Source organism: Orussus abietinus, unplaced genomic scaffold (genome assembly GCF_000612105.2).
Source record: "Orussus abietinus isolate OABI.00-Male unplaced genomic scaffold, Oabi_2.0 scaffold136, whole genome shotgun sequence".
Lineage (NCBI taxonomy): Eukaryota > Metazoa > Arthropoda > Insecta > Hymenoptera > Orussidae > Orussus > Orussus abietinus.
In genome coordinates, this window is record NW_019394636.1 from 110,416 (window position 1) to 133,017 (window position 22,602).

Genomic DNA, 22,602 nt, shown 5'->3' on the forward strand with positions numbered 1-22,602 from the left:
AATGGGCCTTCCAAAATATGTATTTAAATCATCCTCGTAATCAATAGTTCAATTCTTTCTTCTTTACTTAGTATCAGATCTTTTTCTTCGGAAAAACTTCCAGGTTTTTCTATTGAGAATTAATGTCATGCAATTCTCATCTATGTAGATAATATCCTGAGAGCAAAATAACAAAGCAAAAAGTGAATTATATACATGATTTATCTATTTTACAGTGAAATTAATTCATCGTGATGTACGTGCAGTAAAGTAACCTTCTATGCGTGCACAATGTATTAATATATTTGAGCTTTAATTTTTTATTTATTTGAGAATTACGTAGATTTTAAAAAATTTCCATTTAATAACGTCAACGTTGTGTAAAAAAAGAACAAGTGAGATTAAAAACAATGTCAACTGATTAACGTGTTGCCAAGAAGAAACGTACAGTTCTCATTAACGGGCAATTCAAGGAATGAATATAAAAATTAAAAAACTACAACGAGTACGAAAAACGCCGCTTTTAAGGGCGTTTTACCCCTCTGAAGTAAGTAATTTTTGGGATGATATCCAAAAATATTCACGTTACTCCTGAACGATTGAAACAAATTAAAATGAACACCACAATATTCAGTAGTAACAAATGCTAGGACATTAAACTTACAAAAACACATATGCAAAGCTTGTGTGGTGCAAAACGATGCTGCAACTATTAATCAAATAAAGCACGTTATATTCTACGAGCCCACAACGAATCGAATCTATCATCTTTGAAGAAAAATTCAATATTTCACATTTTACTCGTAATATTGCTTGCACGCAGGTAAGACCACGGATATCAACGTAACACGTTTCTATTTTACCATGGAAGAAAATGACAATTATCCCAATAGAGTTGAATACGCGCGCGTTACTGTATGCTTTTGGCGTGATGCTCCACCCTGTCAACAATAGGTTTACGGGACCCGTCAATTTGACGGAATTCAAACTTCAAAAAGAAACACCAAAAAAACCATAGCATTAATTTTAACCATTTTTGTATCGTAAATTAATCATTTCATCCAAAGAATTTGTACACACAATTATTTTTTCCTAAGCCTTGTAATGATTAAAATCTGTATGTAGTATACCTATCTCTACGAAACCCGTCAAATTGACGGACTAGCTAATTTCATAAACAATCCATATATATTTGCTTCGTTGCAGAGAGTGTAAGGCGAAGATGAGAGTGAAAGTTTGCATCGAAAGTGGAGAAATAGAAGGATCTTCGGACAGTGAAGAGGAAAACTTCTTGAAAAGGTGTCGTAACAAGAAAAGGATGCGCATTCTTTCTAGTTCTGACTCCGAGGATGAGAAGGCGAGCATTCCAATCATTTCCGTGATAATTTTTAAAAAAGGACTTTTTACTTATTAATCATTCATTTAAACGTAAAGCCTAGTGTTGTTTAATTCAGACTTAATTTGAATGAATCGATTTTTTAATGAAAATGCGTGTTTTCGTTTACCCGTCAATTTGACGGATGCTCGTAGAAACAGATATATATAAAACGCCCGTAAACCTAGTGTTAATTCTGTTCTTCCGTCATTCATTTTCTGCAAGTCTTCAAGCAAAGATCCCTATGGGCACCTAAAGATGAGTTTCAAGTGTAGACTTCAAGGATCTCGATTTCGTGAATACAGCCGATATTCTGTATCTCAGGTAAGGAATTACGCTTTCACATGGAAGACACCAAGTACATGAAATAATGAAACTAGTTTCAGCACTAGCAAGAAACAAGACGGCTGGTTGCGAGTAACGTTGATACATGAAATGTAGAAACCATCCAATAAGAATCTGGATATATAACGCTATTTCGATATTACACTTGAAACTACAAATAACTTGAATGTGAATGATGAAACGTTTGTTCAAGCATTTGCGTAACTAATCACAAGGAATGCACACCCCCTTGTGAAAAGTATCGTGTAAGTGAAAATGACTGAGAAAGTAGCGCTGTCTTTTCATCCAGAATCATATTCTAAAGTTTCTACTTAAATGTATGAGTAGCAGTATATGTACTTGGCGCGGAATTCAATCGCGCCTCTTAACCAAGCATCTTCTACTATTGGTTCTTTACACGGCTCGGTGTGAATATCTCTAATCGAACTTGATCTGAGTTTCGAGTCTCGACTGACAGTTCCCTTTTGTCAATAACGATGACATTTCGTGGGTCAAGTCGAGTCGCGCATTCGCATGGAAGACGCCATGTACATCGAGTATTCTACTTCGCTTCAGCACTAGCAAGAAACGAGACGGCCGGTTGCAAGCAGTACTTTTCCGCGTTGGGCAAGCTGCACCCTGTAGTGGAGTATAGCAGTTCGAAGTATTAGGAAAAGTCATTCGAAAGACATGAGGTTGGCTGGTAATGGTTTTCTTTCCGTTGCTCCGCGTACCACCGCGCGCAGTTCCTTCAGCCATTGCTCCGCTAAGTCGCCCGAACCTGCCCGAAACTTATAAACGTTTCCTGAAATAAACGTTATCTTATTTCTTGAGAACGATTGCGAGTAAGCGGATAGGTAATACGGATTAGGAAAGAGTTCAGTATAATTGTCTCCCCTGTCCTAATCGAAGCGTACATATGATCCAATACTAGACAAGATAAATTTACTCTGTAATGAACCGTAGAAAATTAATGTTTTCTTATAAACGTTTCCTGAAATAAACGTTATCTTATTTTTTGAGAACGATTGCGAGTAAGCGGACAGGTAATACGGATTAGGAAAGAGTTCAGTATAATTGTCTCTCCTGTCCTAATCGAAGTGTACATATAATCCAATACTAGACAAGATAAATTTACTCTGTAATGAACCGTAGAAAATTAATGTTTTCTTATAAACGTTTCCTGAAATAAACGTTATCTTATTTTTTGAGAACGATTGCGAGTAAGCGGACAGGTAATACGGATTAGGAAAGAGTTCAGTATAATTGTCTCCCCTGTCCTAATCGAAGTGTACATATGATCCAATACTAGACAAGATAAATTTACTCCGTAATGAACCGTAGCAAATTAATGTTTTTCTTGGGTTCGAATTTATGTTCGTGATCAGCGGACACAATCGCATCTGGATACACAGAATGAATCTATTGGTCCAAAATCGATGGGCGTTATGTTAGCTCGTTTAGCAATAAACAGAAATGGAGAAACATTCCTCGATCGCATGATCGGGTTGTTTCACCCCTTAAATGTGGACCATTGCAGATATTCTTATTCTATAAACTCTATGTACACAAGACCCTATATTCCTAACTGACGCTAAAACATGCAAGAAGACCGACATGTCAAGCATAATAGGTAAAATAAACGACCATAAGTACAAATAACTATGTTTTGAAATAGATTCAAAAATCAAAAACGCTATGTGGACATTTAAAATTTACGATGATGTATTAGTTATGGTAACGATAATGAAGTGAAATTTTACTATACAAGTAGTAATCATTTTCTTAGTAAAAATTAATATATAAAAGTTATTCGTACTAAAGAAAAATATAGTAAATGTAGAATAGTTAATTCATTGCTTTCAAGAAATAAAAAATAAATAGCAACTGTTCCTAAATTTCCTAGTTCAGAAAAAAAAGGGTAATTTTACTATAAAAAGTATCCGAGCCCTTTTCGAACTATGAAAACAAGTTAAAAAAAATGATTTAACTTGAATTTTCTCTCAGTGTAGCCATGTTGAAATCAATTTGTATAAAAATAAGTAGCACAAAGATCTGAAGAATAAACCATTACATTCCTTCAGTTATCAGATGATTTTGTGTGCTATAATGCTTATTATTGATTTCAAAGAAGCGTTCGCATATCATTAATATGAATGATATCAACATTTAAAACGTTGTAAAAAGGGTTCACTAGTTACTTTTCATTTTATACGTATATAATATATATTATAATAAGTATTATAGCACACAAAATCATCGTAGTATTGTGAAAAAATGATAGTATTGTGATCTATCCATTCCGAATTAAACACTATCATTAAAACATATTAACCCGAAACATAAGAACAGTACGGTAAATTGAAAAAAAAATGTTCTCTTGCTTTACGTGCACTACTGTTCAACTTCCTCTGTACACAACCCAGCCCGAAAAATGAAAAGTAACTAGTGAACCCTTCGAATTCTTTTTACAACGTTTTAAATGCTGATATCATTCATATTAATGATATTCGAACGCTTCTTTGAAATCAAATAAATAATTGTCATTATATATTTCTTCCTGCATTTACTTATTGTAAATATTCCCTTGGAATAACAATTTCTGACGAACCTCGGCATCAAAAATTTGTCATTTTGTCTTTTTGTTTTAAATAGCATGCAATTTGTTTGTTGCGAAACTCAACACTCTAAACTAAAATCCGCATAAAACACCACTGATTATGCCAACCTCAGAAAAAAGTCATTTTCAGTAAAAATTGCAGAAAAACATTCAAATCATAATGTTAAATGTCCAATGAGGTTCTCCATTTAAATTCAATTATATTATAGACTCATAAGAACCGCCTGCATTAAATAAAATAGTCATCTAATAGGTTCATATGTTATAAATCATGCAACTAATTGCGTATATTGTGGCAAAACAAAGTTATTATAGTGAAATCACCTTTGAGCGGATCCGACAATAAGAACGTGTCGGGATGTAAGGAGCAGTCTAGTGGTTCGACGATCCATCCCAATATTGACACCATTTTGTAAGGCTCCCGTTTAAAGTCCGATCTATCGTTACTAAACAAAATCAAAAAATTCTTCATAACATACGGTAAAAGGTATTATTAGTCACTTCTCTAATAATATTCAACAAAATGCCCTGCAATAATGGTTTCATTAATCATGCAACAGTTCGTCTAATAGAGAGTGGGATGAAATATTCGAATTGTTGTACAAAGAAGCCCGCTAATTTATCAATTGTCGTTTCTTTTTTCATATGTAACAAATGTCATAACATTGTTATTGATGCACTTTTTACAATCACGGTATACCTTATATGTTCGAAATGGATCTTTTCAACAGCATATTACTAGATCTTTCTATGCCGTCTAATTGTCAAACTTATTTTGAGTTTACTATGTCAATGTAGACATTGAAATCATAACGTATAGTACTGAACACATCAAAGTAAACTATTGGGTTGTTCGGAAAGTAATTTTGTTGTTTCCCGACAGAGGACTTAATTTTTTTTTTTCACGGCCAACTTCACACTTAAGCCGCATAATCATTATATACTTTGACAGCTGATCTAGCAAGGCTTGCTTGTGAAAAAGTTTGATTGATTCTACGCAGTAGTTTTTGGTTGGTACCCTTTCAAATATGAAAAGTGAATAGCGGCATTTTCGGCATATTTTACTTTTTTACCATCGAAAAGGTAAAAATGCTGTTCGAGGAAGAAAAAAATTATCCGACGTGTATGGAGAAGATGTATTGACGGAACGCCAGGGTCAAAACTGGTTTGCAAAATTTCGATCCGGCAATTTTGATATCGAAGATGCACCACGTTCTGGAAGGCCACTTAAAGCTGATGAAAACACAATAAAGGCATTAATTGATGCAAACCGGCGGATAACAACTCGTGAAATCGCTGAGAGATTAAATTTATCGAATTCGACCGTTCATAATCATTTGAAACGCCTAGGTTTAATCACAAAACTCGACATATGGATTTCTCGTGTTCTTACGGAAAGAAATTTGTGTCATCGCATTGACGTCTGTGATTTGCTTCTCAAACGTCAAAAAAAATGATCCATTTTTGAAGCGCATCATCCCTGGGGACGAGAAATGGGTTGTCTACAACAATGTTACCCGCAAGAGATCATGGAGTAAAAAAGATGAACCGACTCAAAGAACTTCGAAAGCCGAAATTCATCAAAAAAAGGTGATGGTATCTGTTTGGTGGGATTTCAAGGGAATCGTTTTTTTTTTGAAATTCTACCGAACGACCCAACGATCAATTCTGAAGTGTACTGTCACCAGCTGGACAAATTGAATGATTCACTTAAACGGAAGAGACCAGCATTGATCAATAGAAAAGGTGTAGTGTTTCACCAAGATAATACAAGACCTCATACAAGTTTCTTAACTCGCCAAAAGCTTCTACAGCTTGGATGGGATATACTGCCACCCCCATCATATTCTCCAGATCTGGCACCTTCTGATTATTACTTGTTCCAGTCTCAACAAAATTTTTTAGACGGTAAAACCTTTACTTCAAATGAGGAGGTCAAAAATCACCTGGATCAGTTTTTTGACAGCAAAAACCAAACATTTTATGAGCGTGGAATCATGCTCCTGCCAGAAAGATGGCAAAAGGTATTGGACCGGAATGGACAATATATAATTCAATAAAATATTTATTCGCTATAAAAAAATCGTCTTTCATTCTCATAAAAAAAAACGAAATTACTTTCCGAACAACTCAATAGTATAAAATCAAAGTCATAAATACCGTTGATTAACCGATTCAGCGGAAAAACACCCTAAATGGAATTGTAAAATATCCTCAATGTCGTAAACAATATCTTCAAGATTAATTTATGATTAGTTGTGTACATTTCACTAATAACGCAAGAAGAAATTTATTTGCACTTACCCTTTAAAACACTTTGGCGAGAAATATACAATCGAGGATGCCCAAAGTTGTATCCAAAATCTCTGCCAGGTAGATACTGCAGGTTTACGTCCATCTCTCAAGATTACCTTCCGACGCAATGAACCTTGCATACCATAGCACGGTTCTGAGGAGCTTTGTAGCTCACAAGGTAATATTGTTAATGTGCTGCAAAAATAGAAAAAAAAATACAAAACGCATATTTAATTCAGTGTATCAAATAGAAACGAAAAAATATAGAGCTCGGAAGTGCATACGAGATCTCTGCGTCTATTATAATTCGATCTTAAGGGGTTATACCACTTTGAAATTTTCAAAAAATCAAACAAATTTTTACGCGTTTATTTTACGCGTTTATACTTTAAGGGCGCTCACCACTCTAGCGATTTTGTAGGGCCTCACGGGGACAACAATTCCGAACGTATTTCTAAACCGATCGAGCTTAACGAGTGCTCATATCGAAAATGAAACGTTGACCTGTGTTTATGTGGGAGCGATTTTCGATAAGTGATCATTTTCATATAAAAAAAGTGCAAAGACATAATTTCAATGCCCTTTTACCTAGGAAGGAGGTGCTTGATCGAAAATCGTTCCCATATAAACACACGACAAGATTTTATCTTTAAAACAAGCAGTCGTTGAGCTCGATCGGTTGAGAAATACGCTCAAAATCGTTGTCCCCGTGGAGCACCTTTTTCAGGATTTTCGAGTTTCTCGCGAGGAATTTGGGCATTCTTTAGTAACCGTTGCCGACTCTAGGCGGAGCGTCCAACTGGCGTGTGCGTGCGGCTGGGGGTCACACACGTTTCGGCGCCTAGTCCAGAGGCGTCTAGCCGTTGTGTGAGTCCTATACGTGCAAAATACGCACACATTTTTCGCCCGTTGTTAAACATCGCCCATTATGCGTCGCGTCTCCCTCATCCGAGCGAGAAAGTACGTTTTGGTTGCCTCCCACCGAATTCGATGCTAATGCCATCTAGCGGTGGAAGTCATCGTCCCCACTTTGGTGGTGAACGCCGTTAAGGTGAAGTGAAACACCCTTCAAATCAGTCGATTCGAATACAACACTTTTTTTTTAAGGGTATTAGACCAAAGCGTCCGAAACTTTGACACATCACTCCTGATCATCTAAGAATTGTCCTGACACATTGAAAATTTGGAATTATCAAACAAATCTTTTTAACTCAGCCTAGACCAGAACCAAAATGGCGTCGAGCTCTCATATTTCGATGAATATACAATTATCGAAGGCTCTGATATGAGAATCGAAAGGGTCAGGACAATTTTACGACAATTTAGAACACTCTGGTAATCGATAAACTCGTATTTTAACGGGATAAAGGCAAAAAAAGTGTTGTACGCGCTTGTATGCCAAAACGATGGTAATACGAGGTCTCGGAGTGAAGACTTAATTGACCTGGAAATCACAGATGGCGCAGGGGGTCCCTCTGCAGTCAATTAGGGCCCCAGAAAGCATGAATCTAGAGGATTTCTGGAGTTTTACTTTGATTTCTTTATAATTATTGTACGGAAACGACATATGGTGTACGCCATTTGGTACAATATCCAATATAATTCGACACAGCTGTCAATATAAAAACGAACGTCGACAACGTAGGCATTTAGAAAGATCTTCTTTATCGACGTTGACCAAGTTCCTCGACATGTTTCACTTCACCTTAAACGCGAGACATGAGTAGGGTCGCTTTTAACGGTGCTTCAAAATACGTCTTTTAACGCTAAAAGTAAGATATGAGTAAGGTCCTTAGAATCTCGAGTGAAGACTTCCAGGATCTAGCTCAAACAATTCAAAATACTATGGAAATCGAATATTACAGAGTCGGATGGACAAGTATGGATATACTTATCATCAATTGACAATACTTTCATGAACGATTGTAAGAGAATGCTTCCTTATCCCGTGGGCAATACGTGCTCTTAGAGCGAAAATTTAGTTGGTCAAACATGACAAATGGTCCGTTGGTCTATTAGTGTATAAAAAATAAAAAATCAAAGGGATTCCATCAGTTTTACTTCGAGTTCCTTATAAAAATTCTACTGAAATAACATGTGGAGTACCTCATTTCGTATAATTCTCAATGCGGAGTGTAACAGATGTCAGTATAAATATAGATATCAACAACATGGCACGCCAGGTTGTTACCACTTGAGTATCAAAAATGGTGTTATCGTCGAAAAGGGTATGGGTGAAAATTGTTTTAGCTACGTCGATTAAATTTCTTTGAACCTTTCGGATCACCTTAAAACACCTCATTTTGTAATAATGAGAGAACCTGCAGACGAAAAATAACTCTATATTGTCGTACTTTCTATTTCTATTTTCTTTTTCTTCTCCACTGAAAAGTACCAGTAAAAAATGGGTAGTACAGCTAAAAGTACAATTAAAATGCAATAATTGCCGTTTACAACATTTTAAACATTCCATGAATCATAATTAAACTATGCTCCAGGTCTAAATATAGGCGAAGTATCCAGCCTTTCTGCTAAAACTTGTACAAATTTTAAATAGCGTTTTTACTTGATTAAACTTAATTTGGAAAGTACATAGAACTAAAACTAAGAAAGTAATTTTAATTACAAAATAAATATCTACTCTTGTCACCTTGTTTTTGAGAGTAAACTGCAATCTTCATTCAGCGTCTCCGTGGGAGATCCAGGAGAATTTCGATCAAGATCAACGATTTGCGAAATCAAATGCGGTTCTTCCAAAACGGAATCGTCAAGGAGATGCCGAATAGTTCCCTGGCCTGGCTCTAGTGGCACCGCTGCAGCTTTGCCAAAGATACTGTAACAGTTTTATTGGAAAAGTCAAAACAAAAGTAGAATGGAACTCTACACGTAACTCATTTCATGCAACCGTATCTTAACGCAGTTTACGTGACCGAATATATCATTCATTATTCTTCTTTAAGACTGAAAACTAATAATATCATCTGAATTAAGGTGATGATAAAATGTGAAAGTGGCATCCGAGGGGTCGACCGTTCATGAAACTTTTCTCCAAACTGAGTATACCGAATCGTTTCAAACTTTACAACACGAACATGGATACTATAAGGAAGGTCCTGACAGTCATGAAATTTCATTTTCTATAACAAAAAAAAAAAAACGAAATTACTTTCCGAACAACTCAATAGTATAAAATCAAAGTCATAAATACCGTTGATTAACCGATTCAGCGGAAAAACACCCTAAATGGAATTGTAAAATATCCTCAATGTCGTAAACAATATCTTCAAGATTAATTTATGATTAGTTGTGTACATTTCACTAATAACGCAAGAAGAAATTTATTTGCACTTACCCTTTAAAACACTTTGGCGAGAAATATACAATCGAGGATGCCCAAAGTTGTATCCAAAATCTCTGCCAGGTAGATACTGCAGGTTTACGTCCATCTCTCAAGATTACCTTCCGACGCAATGAACCTTGCATACCATAGCACGGTTCTGAGGAGCTTTGTAGCTCACAAGGTAATATTGTTAATGTGCTGCAAAAATAGAAAAAAAAATACAAAACGCATATTTAATTCAGTGTATCAAATAGAAACGAAAAAATATAGAGCTCGGAAGTGCATACGAGATCTCTGCGTCTATTATAATTCGATCTTAAGGGGTTATACCACTTTGAAATTTTCAAAAAATCAAACAAATTTTTACGCGTTTATTTTACGCGTTTATACTTTAAGGGCGCTCACCACTCTAGCGATTTTGTAGGGCCTCACGGGGACAACAATTCCGAACGTATTTCTAAACCGATCGAGCTTAACGAGTGCTCATATCGAAAATGAAACGTTGACCTGTGTTTATGTGGGAGCGATTTTCGATAAGTGATCATTTTCATATAAAAAAAGTGCAAAGACATAATTTCAATGCCCTTTTACCTAGGAAGGAGGTGCTTGATCGAAAATCGTTCCCATATAAACACACGACAAGATTTTATCTTTAAAACAAGCAGTCGTTGAGCTCGATCGGTTGAGAAATACGCTCAAAATCGTTGTCCCCGTGGANTTTTTAAAAATTCAAATTTCCTGAGTTTCGGGACCTTCTTTGGACCTTCCATATTCACATTGTCAAGTTAAAAACGATTCAGTACACTCAGTTCGGGAAAAAGTTTCATAAACGGGACCTCTTCACGCCACTTTCACATCACCTTAAACAGTAAATAACCCGGCGGACAATGTAATAATGATGTATTGCCGATGATAAATTAAAAAAAATTTATCGTAAAACTTGTAACAGATTCGGACAACAGATTCCAGATTCATGCTGGTGCAATTCTATGAACGCATTATTAGCTCCAGTTGAATAATTGTGAATAAAGAATGTAAGTCCAATGTTTTATTGTACAAGTTTTCTAATTTCCCTAGGATATAAAATGAAAATAATACGTCAACAATTGAGATAACACATCTGAAGTCAACATAAAATATACGCTGTTACATAATACCATGCTACACTTCATGGAAAATTCTATGATGCTTGATAGAATACGCTCGTGCCAAGCCATCATAACACCATGGAACAAGATGAAGACATTAAATACAGTGGTCAAAACTGATAACGTTTTTAATAATTTAGAACTCATTAGCTACCAATAACTTGCTCTTTAAAGTAATATAAGTGCAACATTTTTAATTTTAACAATAAATTCGCGACAATTACATTTAAGAATTTAATAGAATTGCGACTATGTACTCAATTAACCATGATCTGTCCATTTGTTGATTACTTTTTTAAATACGACATAAGCATTAGTTCGTAAGTGAAATTTATTAATTCAAAATGTATATAGAATAATGGAATGGTTGCGTGACATTTTCTTATATCATTTTTCCATTTTCCAATCCAGTCCGATGACAAACTGCCAAGAAAAAAATTCTTTGACGTTTCATTTCATTAAACAAACAAAATTAAATCCTATTTTCCAATTCTTGGTCTTGACCTTTTAATACGTTACCGAATGCATAATCAAACAATAGACAACAAAGGCTCTCATTTTGCAGCATCAGATTCAAACAGGCCGATAAAGCGAAATTTTTCTATAAGCATGAACGACTATGATACATGTCAACACAAGCTCTACCAAATGGATGTTCAGGATTTTTAGCGAAAAACTGAAATTTCGAACTTATACGTTTAGAAAAAAATATTTATAAGTGTTTTCTACTTAAGTAAAATTTGTATATGCGGTGCAAAGGATGCTACATTGGTCGGAATAACATTTTTTCCAACAAACGGTACCACCCCACTAAGAATACTCATAAGACACATCGCTAGATTTAGCAGCAAACAAAGATTTTATAAATACTCCGATTTTTAATAAAATATGTCATATGAAAACTTATGTGGAATCTTTCAAACTATCAACTTTTTCACTTTCATGGTATTTTCAAAATAATGTTTTATCGATCGAATTTACCCTAGTTACCCATTAAACTAGTTAACCATCACCTAAAATATTGGCCCACGAATGCTGAATGTATCTGTTAAACTTGACGTATTTACATTATTTTACATCTGTTATCAAATAATGGAAAACAATAACTTAACCTATTTCGTAATAAAATCGCTAAGCATTTTGGATGTCTCTTGTCATGTTTCACTACTTTAAGTTACGCAAGGAGCAATATTATTTCAATAATACGTATTGAATATAAAAGAAATACCGCAATTTAGTACAAATGTTGTTTTTTTGTCTATTTTCGTGTTACGAAACGTTACGTTAACAAGATACATAATTCGCTAAATAGGGCGCTCATATTCTTGTGGGGTTTACCATTCACCTGTAACGTTGTTACTATACAATTGAACATGGAAATGTAAAACTGGAAAAATTGTAAACTTAAGGTGAAGTGAAACACGTCGATTAACTTGATCAACGTCGATAAAGACGATTTTTCTAAATGCCTACGTTGCCGACGTTCGTTTTTATATTCACAGCTGGGTCGAATTATATTGTGTATTATACCAAATGGCATATTCCACCTGTCGTTTTCGTACAATAATTATGAAGAAATCGAAGTAAAACTCCAGAAATCCTCTGGATTCATGCCTTCTGGGGCCCTAATTGACTGCAGAGGGACCCTCTGCGTCATCTGTGATTTCCAGGTCAATTAAGTCTTCACTCCGAGACCTCGTATTACCATCGTTTTGGCATACAAGCGCGTACAACACTTTTTTTTGCCTTTATCCCGTTAAAATACGAGTTTATCGATTACCAGAGTGTTCTAAATTCTCGTAAAATTGTCCTGACCCTTTCGATTCTCATATCAGAGCCTTCGATAATTGTATATTGATCAAAATATGAAAGCTCGACGCCATTTTGGTTCTGGTCTGGACTGAGTTAACAAATTTTTTTGAAAGATCCAAATTTTTAATGTGTCAGGACAATTCTTAGCTGATCAGGAGTGACGTGTCAAAGTTTTGGACAGTTTGGTCTAATACCCTTAAAAAAAAGTGTTGTATTCGAATCAACTGATTTGAAGGGGGTTTCACTTCACCTTAAGGGCACTTACAGAGTACGTATTACTCATGGGATATTCGAGAGTTTCACTATACACATGAACAAAACTTTTCTCGGTAATTTCCACACGAATCTGTAATGCTCAAGTACTATAGTGTTTTAAATTGTTCTACATAGGATGTGAAAGTGTTCATTTTTTAATTATAAGCTTTCAAAAAACATAGAATGTAAAAAATATGTGTTCTCGATTTAAGTTTGGGATAAAATAAACATTTCTGTTTGAAAAATGAAACTTCATGAGTATCACGTTCTTCCTTAGGACTTCCAAAATCACGTACTAAAGTTTCAAATGATTTGATGCGCTCAATTCACAGAAATGTTTTATAAACTTTTCAATACTTCAGAGGTTATTTTCATATCACCTTAAGTCAAAATACAGATGCCGCAATGATCGGTGATTATAAAATGTGTCAACCGATCCGTGTTTATGATGACACTGTACTTACTATCGCATTACTATTTCGGAATCGAAAGCCAATCACTAACTTTCAAAGACTAATATTTCGCTTCGTTGACAAGTGTTATTCCCACTGGGATTTTCACATGCTGCCCTCACCTCTGACATTACACTTCTATAATGGCCTGTTTGCTTTAACCGGTCCCTTAAATTTATTGTGTAAAATAACATTAAACCCTGCTCTGTTTGTGAGAACAGTGACATTCTTCTAAATTATAATCGCAACTAAAGATTTCACATGCATAAGGCGAAAACAGAAGAAAAAAAGCCTATTTCCGGTATTTCTGAAAGCGTCAACTACATGTTGCAAAGCCACGGCATCAGGGTTCGTAATACAAGTTGTGTTGCGAATTTCATGCATTGCCGCTTCGTTTCGCTTGAATTTGCCTGATCGCCATTGTACGTGCTCATAATACACCTCGTCTTAAAATAATCATATTATAATGAATAATGACGTCCACTATCAACTATGAAACGAATCAATGCAATCCACATGACGATCCTGTGCACCGCCCTGGGACTCACCCAGATGCCGCCAGGGTAGGTCCGATTCGCCCTCCTTGTTTATGGAAGTTGCGTGGAAGACTCGTGCTACGAAATCTAATAAATCCATCATAACGGTACGTTTCTTTAAGCAAAACAGAATATTCCCCAACATCTTGTCTTCTTAATGAGGACAATGTAATAATCAGTATGTCCAATAACACATTCTACAACTACTTTAAACGATTAAATTACGAGTATCCTGGATACGATTAGAAAAAAACATTATATACACCAAACATATGTACTTATATTTCAGGGTTCAATGTTGTATACAGCAAAATTTCTATTGACGCAAATAAAATTATGCGCAGCAATTAAATCATTTCTTTAACACGTAAAGCACGGCGTCAGTCCCTGGGGACTGGCATGGCATCAAGAATCCTGCACAGGATGTGACAGAATTCGTAGTCACTGTTTGAACGTCGCTATCCTTGTTGAGAAAGGAGTCGAAAAGTCCTGTACTGTTTTTTCCTACAGTGCACAAATTTCCTGTAATATCTAACATGGAAACATTCCCAAGTATCCGCCCCCGATCTTATCGATTTTCATATATGTTGAAGAGCACAACAATCTAAGAGACACGTGTTTTTTTTATATCTGCAATGGTCTACATTTAAGGGGTGAAACAACCCCCTAAAGTTTGGCGAAAATTCAATTTTTATAATAATTTTCGTAGAAGCAATGGAGGGATTTTGACGAAACTTGGTATAAACGTATTCTGTATAAGGACGGTGAAAACACAATATTGTCCAGCAATGCTACAACCCCCCAAGGGGGTGAACTACCCTTCAGGCGACATTTTTTTGTAATATCTATTAAAGAAGCACTCCTACTTAAGTTTCACCTACGCCATATGATTGCTCACAAAAAAATGAAGAAATACGTGTTTTTTGCTTTTTGCCAATAAATATTTACACATCGGTTGTAAACAATGAATGTAGGTGGTATACGGGTATATTTCAACTAGCTATATTGGGTTATATCGTGACCAATTCATTGTACATAAATCTTGTGAACGTACTAATTCCTCAAAATGTCGTTAGTTTTCATAACATGCAATTATTTATAAATAAATTTAAAATAAAGTTTAAGATACTAAAATAGTTTCGCAACAGATCCGATGACGCAGTCATCACCCGTTTCCAACTAGTAATACAATCTCCTTGGTGAAAAGGTAAAATTGGTCACGATATAATCCAATAAAGCTACTCGGAATATACCCGTATACCACCTACAATCATTGTTTACAACCGATGTGGAAATGTTTATTGGCAAAAAGCAAAAAACACGTATTTCTTGATTTTTTGTGAGCAATCACATTACGTAAGTGGAATTTAAGTAGGAGTGCTACTTTAATAGATATTACAAAAAAAAATGTCGCCTTAAGTTCATCCCCTTGGGGGGGTGTAGCATTGCTGGACAATATTGTGTTTTCACCGTCCTTATACAGAATACGTTTATACCAAGTTTTGTCGAAATCCCTCCATTGCTTCTACGGAAATTATTATAAAAAACGAATTTTCGCCAGACTTTGGGGAGGTTGTTTCATCCCTTAAATGTGGACCATTGCAGATATAAAAAAACACGTGTCTCTTAGATTGTTGTGTTCTTCAACATATATGAAAATCAATAAGATCGGGGGCGGACACTTGGGAATGTTTCCTTGTAAGTGAAGTACAGCGTTTCCCAATGGAAGGTATAACGGAGAGGACGCCGGTAGAGCTGCGTTCGGCTGTCTGCGAGGTAGCAACCTTTCCGGCGTCCTCTCCGCCGCGCCTTCGTTCGGAAACGTGATTGATTGGCTGTGCTTCACTTAGATATTACAGGAAATATGTGCACTGTAGGAAAAAATAGTACAGGACTTTTCGACTCCTTTTCCAACAAGATAGCGATGTATAAACCGTGACTATGAATTTTGTTACTCCCTGTATATAAATAATTGTGCCGCCTGAACGAAAAGCTGAGCAAAATTGGCTCCGCGATTAACGTGTTAATGTTTCCGGAGTATTATTAGATTACTTATTGGATACAGATAACTTATTTTTTCAAGACAAAAAGTAAAGATCCTTTTATCTGAGAAATAGACAATAATAAGGCACCATTATTAAATCTATTGAAGTAACCACTTGCACTGGAATGACGTCAATTATTGACTATCGCAAATATGTAAACTACGTGCATAGCACGATGTTTGGTTTAGCAGCTCGAAAGTGGTTTTACCATAAGTTGCCATCGCGAGAGGACATTTCAAATGATATTAAGTATTAATTCGCTGTAAAGTAATTTTTACTGGCTTGCCGCGCATATCCGTTAAAAAAATTCCATCACAAGTGGCTAAGATTAATTAGGGGCACCGCAAAGCACAGTAAAATAAGCAAAAGTATTGTGAAATAGAGTAAGTATAGCAAAAATTCCACGTATCCGAACATATCGAAACATAAAGCCGTTTAATGATCTAATTTGTATAACTGAATTTGAGAATATTTGTCAAATGTCCTTATCGCCCGATCTTCGTCTACAGGTATTTACACAACCTGAATGCTACGAAGAGCGTTCACCACTTCAACAACTTTCGATACTATGAGAGAGCAATGATTGAGAACGTTCTGCTGCAACAATTAACTCGATCAAGTGTTCATTTCAGAGCTACTAAATAACCACGTGCTTGCAAGAAAGCAAATTTTAAAAAACGGCTAATTTCATATGAAACATTCAATAACGTAATTTGTAAGCACTTTTAATTCAGATGAAATTGTTTGCGCACGCACATATTTTATCATTAAAATAAGCACGTGCTGAATAAACCCATATTATTTTCTTCGAACTAAAGACTTGAACGTCTGCCCCGTTTCGTTATACGACTTTCGAAGGAGAAATTTTGGGCAAACAATTTAGAAGTCTCCAAAGAAGCCCAGAAGAATACTGACGTTTGATGCTAAATAGTATGTTAGCCAACGGATGGCGGCGCTGCAATCATCTCTCCGTCTATTTTAATCTTACGGCCATGTATAGCGAATTGTATTCTTTTATTATCTTACACACACTACTTGCTAACCATTTGTTAACCGTTGGCTAACACACGCGATCTCTTTCTTACCCCTATTCCTGGTTTGTTAGCCAACTTTTAGAGCATCAAGCGCTGACAAAATCTGGGCTTCTATGGAACATCTGAATCCTTTGTTTTTGGCAACAGGAGAAAATCTAGTTCCAGCGATTATCGCTTTACGCCAAAGTGGCAACTACCCAGGCACCGCACAACGTGGAGTATCCGCATATTAGCCGTATAAATTAGATCTGTAGGTATATAGCAAATGTATATCGTCTAGCATCCGCCTAATAAAAATCTTCTGTAAGTATATAGATCTATTTTATGTATGTGGCTGTAGAATATATGTAATAAGTATCTAAACGATCTATACGAATATCTATGTCTCTTGCAAACGAAAATTATATATCCACTATTGATCTATAAATATCTACTTATTTCTTGATGCATACAAAATATATAGTAGCTTTGGTAGACATCTATCAAAGGTTAATCAACATCATTGATAATACATTTAGAACAATAAAAACACCTCATATAACCTAACATTTTTCATACATAATGTTTATACCTAAATTCCAACTTGATAAAACTGTTATTTTCGTCCATACTCTGATTTTTTATTTACTTCCTCTCTGGCTAGTGACCATACATCATGATTTGAGAGACGTATAAAAGACGGTTGGAAAAGAAGTGTGTACCGGGTGCCCGGATACAACAATATATATTGTGACGGAATTTCGCCCATCCCAGGACCACCACCACAAAGATAAGGACAATTCGGGATCTCCGGGGACTCCAAGGGTAACGCGAAAAGGTTAGAAAGTACCGTACATTTCCAGGCCCCCTTGGGGCCCACGAGACCGTGCGAAGGGAGAGACGTGAGGAAGTCGGGACGGAATCCCGGGGGCTAGTACATCCGGAAGGTGAGACTCATCATATATATGAACTCTATTTTAGATACACTCAAAGGCTAGATGTCCAGATATGATACGTAATACTATAAATTGTAGATATCTACCATGGATGGTTAATCCACGTCTTCATTTCGATTTACCCGGGGAATTCGCGAAATGAAAAATCTATCCAAATCCTACTCAAAATTCTAATAAAAGCTCAGACGTTCAAACCTCGGGCTCGGCGAGTGCGACGATGCTCCCTTGGTGGCAGGCCACCAGGTGCGACGACCCTCCTCAGGTAGCTGTGAATGGGCAAGAAGGCCGCGACAGAATCGGCGAGGTCTTAAAGGCAGCGATGCAATCGGTGAAGTCTGGAAAGCAGCGATGCAATCTGTGAAGTCTGGAAGGTAGCGATGAGAGATTCGGAAACGTCCAGTCAGCTCGACGCTCGAAGACCAAGAAGGCCGGGTCCTCGCCGTGGTCCTCTGGGCAAGCTAGGCGGCTCCTCGGCGGCGGCTCAAAGTTCTTGATGATTGGATGCCATCGGCTGTCAACTTGCGCCGGCCAATTGACAGCGGTCAAGCTCGGAACTTTCCTAAATTCCGAGCTCTGTCAGCCGCGGCGTGAGCCGACCTGGCGCGCGTATTTGCGCGCCGGAATTGAAGTCGCGCCCGTGGTCCAATCGGGCGCTCGACTGGAGCGTGACGTCATCGGGCTGGCGGAGGGTGTTGTCCAGGGGCGTGGCTTCACGGGGACTCGGTGGCGCCGGTCCTGGGCTCCCTTGAGCCAAAGTTCCTCGAGGTGTAGCCCGGGGTGCCGACAGCCCCTGTTACGACGGCTCCCAAGTGGGAGGACCAGTGGGCCCTTCCGCTCTGGGGTCACCGCACCCTGGCCTCGGCGCAGGAGGGCGATGCAAATGAGACCCCCCTCGCCGCCCTTGTAGGGGCTCCCTAGAGTCAAAGGTCACGGCCTCCGGCAATGCGCCCTCCTCTCACCATCGGTGAGGGGCCGGAAATCCGGGTACGGACGCGGTGACCCAGCGACGCCGCCATGGGTCGACCCTTGCCGTCAGACAAGCGCGCTATAGGCCTTGCGGCCCACCGTACCTGGAGCCAAAATGGCTTCCTACCGCCTCCCCATTTCTGGGGGGTTAGACAACCATCTACCTCCAGCGCCCCCACTACCAAGGGGGCCCGGAGGCCCAAGACGGACTGGAAAAACCCGAATGCTCCGGACCGATCGTCAAACCCCGGGGAGGCGCTAGCCGGGTCGGGGCCTCCGCGACGCACTCCCCGAAGGGAGGCCGCTTGACCCCGTCCGTTGTCCGCGGGGAACCTCGTAGAGGTCCCTCCCCTGCACCCGCGTGGTGCGAGCATTCGTGCAAGGCCCTAGCTGAGACGCAATGCTCCAGCATGGGTTGGCGAGAGTTCCAAGCTAAAGCGGATGGGAGCACAGCCCAACGGCCGAGATAACTCGGCGAAGTCGAACGGGGCGTTCCCATCTATCGGTCTGTACTAGCTCGCCGCCTTCTTATTACGGCCGGTGGGCCTTGCCGTCAGACACGGGGCCGTGGGTGGCCCGGCTTGGCCCTACTCCGCGTGGCCCCAGGATCCATGGGCGACGGCGGGGCGAGGCTCCTTTGCCACCGCCGCTCGTCCTCTTCCGGAGTCCCTCGAAGGCGCCCTTGTCCCGCGATGGATGTTGCCGTCTTCGTGTTGTCCACACTCGCCTCACCGCGAGAACGTCCTAACGTCTAAACTATATGCAACTTATGTTATCAAAAAAAATTAAAGGTAGCGCAACGGATATTCGGCCTCCTCGGCTCCTCGGCCACGAGGCGTGCTGAAATAAGACGTGGATGAAATAAATGCAAATAAAATATAATTCGACTGCCTTCGGAGAGGATTTAATGTTTTCCAGGATTAATGATTAACCTTGGGAGCCCTGGGACGATCGCCCATAGGGTGCATCGTCACAATACATATATATATTCATTCAATAAACATTTATATACGGGTAATATACAGATATTTCACTTCGTGCGGTGCCTGGTTACACTGGCAACATTGCCATCCATTAATTTGGAATCTATCTTTAAATATGTATGCATATTTGCTTGTGTATTCAATTGCGCTCTGCCCTTCTCTTTCTGTTTCCTTTTTTCTCAGCCCTCGACTCTCGAGTGAAATTTTGTGCTACGAAAGAAATTCAAATCCTAGCAACTGACATCGCTCTACGTAATGGTGGCAACTATGAATTACGTAGCGCTAGCAACATCAATTTGGGTTTCGGTAAACTAAATTTAATTTTTTAATTATAAGGTTTTGAATTGTTGAGTGATTTCAAAATAGAACGCAATTAAGAATACTTTCTCAATAAAATATGGATTTACAATTCTTTTTTATGTATTCATTTGTAAAATATTTAAATAAGTGATTGTGTAAAGAATTCAGATGTTCCATAGAAAACCAGATCACATGTCAGCCCTTATTACACTGAAGGTTGGCTAACAAACCACAAGTGGGGATAAAAAAAGAGAGAAAATATTTAAATAAGTGATTGTGTAAAGAATTCAGATGTTCCATAGAAAACCAGATCACATGTCAGCCCTTATTACACTGAAGGTTGGCTAACAAACCACAAGTGGGGATAAAAAAAGAGATCGCACGTATTAGTCAACGGCTTCTCACTTATGAGAGGAAGGAGACACGACTAGAAAGACAGGTACTGTAAATAAAATAAAGAACGCATGTTAACCACTATATATTACCGTAAGATTAAGAAAGACAAAGAAATGATTACAGCGCCGCTATTCGATGACTAATATAGCATTTCTCGAGCAACAAATTTCCGTATCTATCTGAGCTTCTATGGAAACCTCTGATTTGTTTGCCATGACTGTGGTGCCACTAAAGTCGTAGTCTGCCATCTGGAGGTAGATGCCCCAAGCTCAAGGCGTGAATAATTATAGATGTGGCATTGGAAAATTCCCTCCCGTTATTTCAGCAGACTTTTTATATTTTCGTAAAAATCGGTGCCGTAATACCAAGTGGATGTGTCAAATATATCAGCCTGTCCGTATTTATAATGAAGTATTTATTGTTGCATTATTGTTGGAAATCATAGGCCTATCATTGGCCTATTTCGTTTCCTAATGCATGATCCGTCAAAAACTGACCGGCTGACACATTTCGTAAATATCTAAGTTTCATCGAGTCCCAAACAATGCCTAGAAATGTCATTCGTTTCGCAAAAATACCGGCTGGGAATTTCACGCGATTTTCTCGCCTCTGACGTCTTCGAATTAAAAATGACCGACTCACCTCTAATGGAAGTCTTAATTGCTAATATTTAATAGCTGTCTATTCGATGACCCGATACCGAAAAGAAAATTTCATTTTTTTTCAAGAGCAGAAGCAAACATGGATAATTCTGCTCCATATGAAGAATAAAACTATAAACTCATTTACGCAAACGTTATTAATATAAAACATTAGGGATTAAATTGGACATATACAGTGCAATAAATATGGAATGTATGTACACTAATAATACAACTTTCTGGGAACTAAAAGAAGGTACAAATTTTGAGCCCCATTTTTACACCATGACCTAATAACAATTAATTATTACTAATGATACATCGATTGTGTAATTTTACTTACTTCGTTCCGAGACTCCTACATTTGCGGTGGCCAGGGACGAATTTGTTTGCTGCCGATGCTGCGTGTAATCTTAAAGATCCTGCGCATCCTCTAGCTGGAGACAGTGACAGAGCTGCAACACCGATAGCTACATCTCCAACTGACTCTTTGCTGCTGCTGGAGGATGCAACCGGTGAATTTGGCTCTAATTTTACAGACAATCTGAAATGTGTAGAAAAAAGAACACGTATAGAATTACAACGTAGAAAAAGGAAGAACATAACAGTAAGGTTATTTTAAATAAATTAGAGCATGGGTACAAAAGAAGTTAATGACTAAGAGTCTTCTGCTTAAAAACTCCAATTAAAACGGCAGTGTGGACCTGGAATCCAGTTTGAGGCATAAACAAAATTAACAGGCTTATTGGAATGTTTCTGTGATGTAGGCGTTTGTGCCATGTTGAGTTTCGTTCATGCCATTTTTTTACAAAAACCAGAGCTTTAAAAAAAAATAAACTAGTTCTGAAAATGACCATTTTAACGTTTTTAGGATTCTGGGAGGCTCTGCATTTTCCTAGCTGTCAAGACCAATCCCTATCGGTTTAAAAAAATTCTGAATTCAAGTACTATCCCCAGGGTACGCCCACAATTAACTCAAGCTACTGTCGGAACCTTGAGCTACAGAAAAAAAAAATCATAAAAATAGTGAAAAGGAAGATTTTAACGTTTTTAGCACGTTCCGTGCCACGCTGTGTACCACCCGAGGTACACCGCTTATTATCGGTGGTACACGTGGTACGAAACGTATTAAGGACTTTAATTTTGTTCACACCATCGGTCCCAAA

The 22,602-nt window shown here is 37.9% G+C and overlaps 1 protein-coding gene across 3 annotated transcripts in view; it reads right to left on the minus strand.

The window, feature by feature from the left end:
• Window positions 1-1,475: 1,475 nt before the first annotated feature.
• The window catches only part of LOC105696175 (ras-specific guanine nucleotide-releasing factor RalGPS1), a 29,092-nt gene continuing 7,965 nt past the window's right edge, over window positions 1,476-22,602 (minus strand). For all 3 annotated transcript variants that reach the window (XM_023432907.1, XM_023432906.1, XM_012418415.2), the window contains 5 exons: window positions 21,780-21,980; window positions 9,244-9,426; window positions 6,603-6,788; window positions 4,623-4,744; window positions 1,476-2,483 (listed from right to left, as the gene is read on the minus strand). In XM_023432907.1, coding sequence (XP_023288675.1) covers window positions 2,356-2,483; window positions 4,623-4,744; window positions 6,603-6,788; window positions 9,244-9,426; window positions 21,780-21,980 — 820 coding nt within the window. In that variant the 3' untranslated portion in view covers window positions 1,476-2,355. The remainder of the gene's footprint in view (window positions 2,484-4,622; window positions 4,745-6,602; window positions 6,789-9,243; window positions 9,427-21,779; window positions 21,981-22,602) is intronic.